General features: G+C 43.2%; 3 protein-coding genes across 3 annotated transcripts; 2 read left to right on the top strand and 1 right to left on the bottom strand.

The window, feature by feature from the left end:
* Positions 1-2,430: 2,430 nt before the first annotated feature.
* On the top strand, positions 2,431-3,300 carry AO090020000001 (uncharacterized protein; the record flags this gene model as incomplete). The annotated part of the gene is made up of 5 exons (XM_023238199.1): positions 2,431-2,484; positions 2,585-2,677; positions 2,743-2,954; positions 3,013-3,078; positions 3,126-3,300. The coding sequence occupies 5 exons, from the start codon at positions 2,431-2,433 to the stop codon at positions 3,298-3,300; spliced, it is 600 nt and encodes a 199-aa protein (XP_023092661.1).
* Positions 3,301-4,359: 1,059 nt separating this feature from the next.
* On the bottom strand, positions 4,360-6,271 carry AO090020000002 (uncharacterized protein; the record flags this gene model as incomplete). The annotated part of the gene is made up of 4 exons (XM_001824333.3): positions 4,360-4,534; positions 4,588-5,591; positions 5,642-5,795; positions 5,859-6,271. 4 exons carry the CDS (start codon positions 6,269-6,271, stop codon positions 4,360-4,362), a joined length of 1,746 nt encoding a protein of 581 aa, XP_001824385.1.
* Positions 6,272-6,744: 473 nt separating this feature from the next.
* Positions 6,745-8,450, top strand: AO090020000003 (putative C2H2 finger domain protein; the record flags this gene model as incomplete). Its single annotated transcript, XM_023238198.1, has 2 exons — positions 6,745-6,866; positions 6,950-8,450. 2 exons carry the CDS (start codon positions 6,745-6,747, stop codon positions 8,448-8,450), a joined length of 1,623 nt encoding a protein of 540 aa, XP_023092662.1.
* Between the last annotated feature and the right edge of the window lie 145 nt (positions 8,451-8,595).

Genomic DNA, 8,595 nt, shown 5'->3' with positions numbered 1-8,595 from the left:
AATTTTTTAATTTATTAAATTAGATATTTTAAATATATTTTTATAATATTTAAATATTATAAACTATTATAATCTATTATTATTATAATAATAATATTATTTTTAATATAGTATTTTTATATTTGAATTATTTTTTTAATTATAAATAATTTTCTTTTATATTAAATAATTTTCTTTTATATTAAATAATTTTCTTTTATATTAAATAATTTTATTTTATAAAATTTAATTTTTTACTATTAAATATTATTAAATATAATTTTTTATTTATATTTATTAATAATTAAATTATTTTTATAATTTATTTTAAAATATTAATTTTAATATAAAAAGATTTTTATATATTAATTATTATTAAAATTAATAAAATTATAAATATTTTTTAAATAATTTATATAATAATACTATAATTTTTATAAATAATTATATAAAATATTTATAATATATTATAAATTTTAAAAATTAATATATTTTATATATATATTAAAATTATAATTATTTTTTAATAATATTTAGTTTTATCAATATAAAGTATATTTATTTTTTTTTATAATATAATTAGAAAATTTGATTTTTTTTGAAAAATGTATATATATATTTATTTGTATGTATAATTCTTTTTTTATAAAATATTTAAAATATTATAAAATTTAAGAAATTATAAGCGCTCTACCAACATACTATTATCTATAGCTAATAGATCTATAGAGCATAGTTAATTAATAGATTTTAAGAATATAGTACTAGAAGGCTTAAGACTATTTAGAATTATATAGTATATTATAGCTATAATTATAATATTATATATTATAAAACTTTGAAAAGATTTTAAAAAAGTTAAAAAGAAAATTTTCTAATTTTTTTAAATTAGTAAAATAAAGCTTTAAAAAATTAAAAATTAAAAAATTATATAAAACAATAGAATCTTTTTTAATTCTCTAGGAGCTGCCTTTTCCGCCCCACCCTGACCCCTAGTTACTAAATCCTGGCCCCCCCGGAGCGCGCACCCCATCAAAAAGTCAAGTAAAGCGGCAGAATTCTTTCTAACCCCCTAGGAGCTGCCTTCTCCGCCCCACCCTAACCCCCTCGCAGCGCGCACCCCTAGCTGAATTCGTGATAGCTGTATAATATGGCTGATAGGTAATTAGCCACCCTGAAATAGCGCGTGGGGCTTTCCCCTCATTTCAATGATAGGCAAATGCCTTTGCAACCAGTACCTAGGGCCGGTACAACCTTTGCGAATACGAATATCATACCTCCATCTAGTCAACATCTTCGTATCTTGAGACTCCCGCCCACGGTATGGGGTGTTATCTTATCAATTATTCAACTCTGGGGGCAGGAATAATTTGATACCTGCTTCTGTACCAGCTTCTGGCTTTTAAATCCCGGCGCGTATTATTTATTGGCTTTCGGAGCCAGCTCTATCAGGATGTAAGTGAGGTCTGATATATTGCTTGCTCTCGGCCTAACTAGTGCAGGTCTACCAATAACTATCTCTCTAAATCAAACAATAGGTTAACGAGCAACCCCCATTCCCTTCCGTTGTCATCTATGCCCGTTGGGACACGAAGAACTGAAACTCAAAACACGGATGATAATGAAACTGGGCTGGCGGTCGCGCCTACAATTACTTATTCGCCGCGGCCTGACAAAATTGGAGTACGTATAGAGGGACTACCGAAAAATGTCTCAAGTAATACAGACATTTAGAATAGCAGATTAACATGAGCTCCATAACAGATACGAATAGCAAATTCAAGTTATGGGAACGTTGAAGGAAGCTCGGAAGAGGATGATAATGATGAGCCCCCAAAATCTGTTATACATGCACCTCCTGGCTTCAATGACTTCGTGGGTATTCCTTGCTGATACGTTTGACACACGTGCAAAGTGCCTTGCTAAAACGTACCCATCGTAGATCATATATACGCAACAGTCTTCTGGTGGGATAACTACATCTCGACCAGGTGCTTTCTCCAATTCCGAGACGGAAAGACACCCTGCGCCCCCAACTATTTCCGAAGGAACAGAAAAGGTACTCAATTACCTTTAACGCCACCATTGAGTAAACTAAACCTGTTAGAAATTTTCTAACAATCCATTGTCACCGCCACCGTTGGCTACTGCGATTGAGCCCACGAAAGACTGGTCTGAGCGAGCGACTCCTCGAGCGCAGACAATGCGAGACTTTGATGAGATTGACAAAAAAGCACACTCGGGTAATCTTGAGGGTAAGGTAGCCGTCCACCCTGACTTATGGGGCAACGATCGCTAGATCATCACTAAAATCACAGTAGATATACCAGAAGGGACTGGTCCCGAGAAGGCCAGCTGGCGAATGCGTGAGACAGGCACCTTCAACTTGACGATAGAGCACTTCTCCGATGGAGAAGCCGAACTGGACACATTGAAGATCGCCTTGGCTGAATGTTGGTCCCTTTGCAATACTTTAGCCCGTTTGAGCTATATTCACCGGCAGCGGTCCAATCTCGGGGCTGACATGCAAGAAGAGGCCTGGAAATCATGCTGGCGGCTGTGCCAGGTACTTTACATTTGCGAGAATGAAAACTACGCACATCAGATCAACTCTACACTTGATCTCTGCCGAAACTTTTGTCAAACACTGTTTGAGAGTCGCGTTCACGAAAATGAACCAACGGATTCTGTTCTTCGCGTCAGTTTTGAACTCAACAATCATCTATATAACATGCACGATCGAGACTTGCCCGACGCCTTTAGGGAGAGGACATTAGATTTTTATATCACATTGTGTCATCGTCTCATGAAGCAAAGAGCTCTGGTGACAGAAATGGACTCTTTGTTAAGCGCATGCTGGTCACTAGCGGAGATGTTGTTCAGCATACGCCAGAGTCAAAAAGGGGGAGGTCGTTTGAGCGAGGTATTACTCGGTTCTGCTGTTCAGGCTTGCTGGGAACTTTGCGACATATTTCGTGAGGGATGGACGCAACGGAGCCTTCGCGATTCTGATCGTGGAACGCCGCGGCCGAGCCAAGCGATATTTAATCAGGCTGAGCAGCAGACTAGCCAACTCAGGCACAGCCTCAGAGGCGAGTTGTCTGAACCACATCGACATCCTGAAACGCCAACAACTATCTTTGAAGACGCAACTGCTATTTCTCCCGACGAAAGGCCAGTTCCAAACATTTTCGTTTTAGGTCAGGTATCCCCAGCGCACAACTCCAATATGAACTTGTCGTCCAATTCGTCTATTATCTCGACGAAAACCCACTCTTCTGGACAGACATCTTCGACCAACACCGTCACGATTCCGACTAATGATCCAAATCTATCAAGTCTCAGGATCTTAGTGACGAAGGCCGCTGCGAATAGCGGTTACCAACGCAACGGACCACAGAGTCTATCATCCTTTGTTAAATCTCTTCCATCGGATGCATTCGGCTCGTTACCCTGGCAAATGTCACTTCTTGAAAGTTACAAAAAATTCGTTGGATTTGACCCAGCTTTCCAAAATGCTGGCCCACAGGCTCAAGCGAGCGCAGTGGATGTATCAAGGGCTGTCAAAGAATTGATGCAACGAGGAAAGTTCACCTGGCTACGCGACCTTTATCGCCTTGTGTTTGGGTTCCATGTAGAAGAAGCATCAAACTGGGAGGGCCCAGTGCTTCAAACGTAATACTTATCCGCCAACTTACTGTATTCTGGCTATCTTTCTCCTCGGCCTCTTAACTTTGCTTGCAAACCGTAAACCTGGATTAGTGGCGATGTTACCACGGTATGAAAAGAAAAGAACCGGGGGAGTAGAGGAGGCGAGTACAGATAACTGCCATTTAACTGCTTTTGCCTAGCTAAGCTAGCTCGTTATATTATTATCCTAGTAGAAAAGACCAAGATAAGGTGTGGCACGGGTAGGATTGCAATTCAGAGTACTTTGAGCAGTAATGTTACTAATTATACTGGACTTGATCTGTTACATACAGCAGTTACATATCTAGGGCTTCTGTGACGACCAGCTTGTGTTCTTCTTTCAGTCGAGATTAAAGCTCCTGGGACCAAGCTGACAACCAATATAAATCACCCGTTAGACGAGTCCATGCAAATAGAGCCCTAGCAGGTCCTTTTCCATGCCAGAATAATAATCTTCACCCTCATATCAGAGGGCCTTTGGTGATATATATAATTTCTGCACAGTTTTTTATACTAACAGATAACTATACTTACTAGATCCACTGCTATTGCCGATATGTAAGGATCTGAAACATATGCATCATAGCCTGTATAGGACGCTCCGTCGATGACAGGCATTTCCAGCCGTGTTGCAATAGCAAAACCCGAGAATAGAGGGACAACTCCTCAACCCCATGTCGTCAAAATCCTTTAATCATCAGGATACTCGTCTTTGATGTTGCTCACAAAGGTCCGAGTTTCTTCGTCCCACCGCTTGAAATGCCTCCCTGCGATTGCAGTAAGGGTTGTAGGCAGCTCAGTTATATTAGGGGCCAGAAGCTCGATATTCTCCTCTGCCACATACCGCACGCTTCTATCCTGGACACTTGAGTATGGGTCAGCCTAGCAGCGCATCGCCAATCGCACATATGAACATACATAACGTGGTAAAAGCTTTGATGTCTTCCTCCTTGCAAGCGATCAATGCCCATCCTCCTCATCCACTGCTCACCTGCATCGCATTCAGTGTCCCAACCGGTTATGATAGCTATATAGTTATACCGACGATGTCGGAAAACCTGACCAATGCGGTACTTCACGTCGCATCGACCAGAATAACGTCTCTTCACTTGCTTTGGGATCTCATCCACGGCCCGCATGACGTGGAGACTCTCTAAGATATGCTCATATTCGAGCAACCCACGAAACATCGGAACTACGTACTGTTCGACAAGGTAGATATCAGATGGAAATTCCGTAGCAAATAACTCCATCAGCCAAGGTAAATGATGTCGAAACTCGGCCGGTCGAGAGGGGTCAGAAAGGAGCATTGTCGACCAAAGGGCAGCATACTTCGCACTAACAGTATCCACTGGTTCCAAATGCACATCTGGATACTGAGACATGCGCTGGACCGAGTTCAGTATATTCTTGCTGCACCTTAGAACGATCTCAGAGGTCCGAGATTCACCTAGGAAGGTCGACTGTTCGACAGTAGATGCTCCCAGGTAGTTCAGCTGGCTTTGTAGATTCGTGACTGGCGTCTCTCTATCTGAACGAAATGGGTCCATATAAATAGGATCTCCACAAACTCCCGGCGCCAGCATATTCCCATTTATATCGAGCCCCGGTGGGGGCTTGACAATAACATGGACATGGAAAGGGAACCCGCAAGGTCGAGCATTTAGACCAAGCCTCTGCGCAACGTAGCAATATATAGCTGCAGACACCAGGGGAAGCGAATTATGGTTTGGGTCATTTAGTGCAACACCCAGGAAATTGTGCTCTATGCAGTGGTACTCCCTATCCGGTTGAATACCAGTCAGGTTGTTTGACTTCAAATATACTGCGATAGTCCTCGCCTTCTCGCGAGGTGTGGACATATGTATGCTAGGGTATAACGAGGAAAGTCGTCCAACGATCTCGTCCAGCTTGTTAGTTATCTGGGGCTCGATTAGCAGGGTCACTGCCCATTCCTAGAAGAAGTACGTACTTCATCAAGACTTCCATATCCGCTTTCTGGTATGAAAAGGTCGAAAGCGCCCAGTGCTCGTTCCAGGGTTACATTCCCACCATTCCTTAGTTTAGCCCATACTGGCAACGCAATACTCCGGTGTAAACAGGTCAGGAGCACCTTGCCGTAATACCTTTTAGTGGTCACCACAGTTCGTTCAATGAAACCCAGGGAGAAACAGGTAACTTAAACAAACCTTCTTGCTAGATGGTCATCTGTCTCTAATTCTGGCGATATATTCCTTATAAGTGTATCTTTAACATCGTACCCAAGATTGATAAGTGCGTGGAACTTCTCGATTCTCCCTGTTTGTCCCGCAAGGATACTGTCTAGGAGATAACTAGCAGTGCACTCGGTCAGGTGTCTAGTTACGTATAAGGCTTTCCAGTTTACTGCGCAGGCGGGAGCCGACAATTTTTGCAGTATATCATGTTTGCTGTCCCAGTACTTGAAATGCACTTGGCAGTAGAACCGCCACAGTAGAGGCTCGTTGGTAGCATGTTCGAATCGATGGGCTGTCTGCTGTAAAGCAGCCGCAGAGCAGGGGTGGCTGTAGCATAGGATAGTGTGGAGTATCTCTTCAGGAAGATTCTCGAGAGATAAAACCATCCCGCTGAAATGTATCAACCGGAAATTGAATCGATGTGAGCTTTACCCCTCGGGGTGGGGAAAGGTGGGTTATGAGTACTGAGTACTAGCATTTAGATCCTATTCCGCTGGGAAGGGGGGCTTTATCATTGGCCTTGGCTGGGAAAAAAAAAAGGCATTCATATGAGCGGCATTATTCGATCTGCGGATCATAGGCTTACGTTTGTCACTCACGTGTAAAGAAAATTCCCCTGTCTATAGATCGTCCAGTGTGCAATCAAGCATAGCTACGAACTCTATATGGGGGTTTGACTTATGAGACACATGCGCATACACGCACACATATACTGTTGTATATAGATATAACCGCCACTCCGCCACTTCCGTACACCACGCATGGTAAACCTAGGCAAGGCCGTCATCCCCACAACCCGCCACTGTCCCATGCCCCTCACTTCAAATTCAGCACCATATCCTGCCGTGGTCAATTATCCATGGGACAGACGCACTCCTCGAACAGCCACGAGGGAGCAGGCTCGGACGTAAACCAACCAGAGGAGAAGAAGGTAGATTATTACGAGCTGCTCCAGGTCGAACGAAATGCATCTGGCGAGGAGTAAGTCCAAGCATATCAGACAGTATTCACTGGAAAGATGTTTAATCGATGTGCTACGCCAGGATAAAAAAGGCCTACAGAAGACGGGCTCTCGAGTTACACCCGGATAGAAATTATGGCAACGTGGAGGCTGCTACCAGGCTGTTCGCCGAAATTCAAACTGCATACGAAGTTCTTTCAGACGCCCAGGAGCGTGCGTGGTATGATTCGCACCGTGATGTCTTCCTAGGAAACGATGGCAAGCCAGAAGGGGCCGATTATTCATACGATACGCGGATGACAACCTCCGACGAAATCCTAAAATTGTTCTCAAAATTCAGTCCTCGGATGGAATTTACAGACGCACCAACCGGATTCTACGGTGCCTTGCGTGAAACATTTGCACAACTTGCCCTGGAGGAGACAATGGCCTGCCGCTGGGAGAATGTCGCGTGCGTAAAGTATCCTACATTTGGAAACTGCAATGCCGACCCCGAAGAGGTCGTACGTCCGTTCTATGCTGCCTGGGGCAGTTTTGCCACGAAAAAGTCCTTCGCCTGGAAAAATGTGTACCGTTACTCCGAGGCACCAGACCGTCGTGTTCGCAGGCTGATGGAGAAGGAAAACAAACGTCTTCGGGAAGACGCCATTCGGGAATTCAACGAGGCTGTTAGGTCGCTTGTAGCTTTTGTGAAGAAGCGCGATCCCCGGTACAAGTCTAACACACAGAGTGAATCACAACGGCAGGAATTTCTTCGTCAATCAGCAGCTGCACAAGCAACTAGATCACGAGCAGCAAATCAAGCGAAACTGCGTGATCATGTGATGCAAGATTGGGCAAAAGCGGAGACTTTAGGTGATGAATCTAGCGATACAAGCGAGGACGAAGTTGAGTACTTCGAGTGTGTTGTGTGCCACAAAACCTTCAAAAGTCATAATCAGTTCGAGGTCCACGAACGCAGCAAGAAGCATATAAAAGCTGTGAAGCAGCTACGCTGGGAGATGAGAGCACAGAATGAAGAGCTGGGCCTGAAAGGAAATGTCTCTGACCCCGAAGAGCCCCATTGGGAGAATTCTGCGTATAGCATTCCACAGGATGGCCCAGTGCACAATATGGAGTCATCAGTTCAACAACCACGGGATGGCGAGACAAGAAATGGTATCGGAACAGACAAATATACCTCTTCTGATACTAGAGTTGATACTAAACCTGACGAGGGTTCGTTGCCGCACACAGATTGCCATAGGGACTCTATACCTGATCTCAGCGAGGCCGATTATGTGCCTAGGGAGTGTGTTGAACGGCGATTAGGTTCCCAACCCACGTTAATCCAACGAACGGGAGAAATGGAGTCACCAGACAATCTGTCTCAACGGTTTTCAGCAACTGAAATAGAGGATTCGCAAACATCTCCACCGAAAGTGGGAAAGGCTAAGCAAAAACGTGCAAAAAAAGCCCAGCGTGCAATGAACCAGCTCCAGCATATCAAATGCGCCACTTGCTACGCTATCTTTCCCTCAAGGTCTCAATTGTTTATTCATATCCACGAGTTTGATCACGCTCAACCCTCAAACATGGGCGACGTGCAAAGGAGGGGGCAATAAACAGAGCAAAGAAGCTTACTTGATGCCCTTCCTCATCCGGGCTAAAAATTCATTACCTTTGTAGGCTTCTATAGTCAGGGTCAGGTTACTGGAGGCATCATTGTACCGTCCAAAACCTATGCATGTTTAATTTTTCTTGTTTTAT

This window comes from Aspergillus oryzae, chromosome 6 (assembly GCF_000184455.2).
Source record: "Aspergillus oryzae RIB40 DNA, chromosome 6".
Classification (NCBI taxonomy): domain Eukaryota; kingdom Fungi; phylum Ascomycota; class Eurotiomycetes; order Eurotiales; family Aspergillaceae; genus Aspergillus; species Aspergillus oryzae.
The sequence above is the reverse complement of the archived record's forward strand: the minus strand, read 5'-3'. Positions and strand labels throughout refer to the sequence as shown.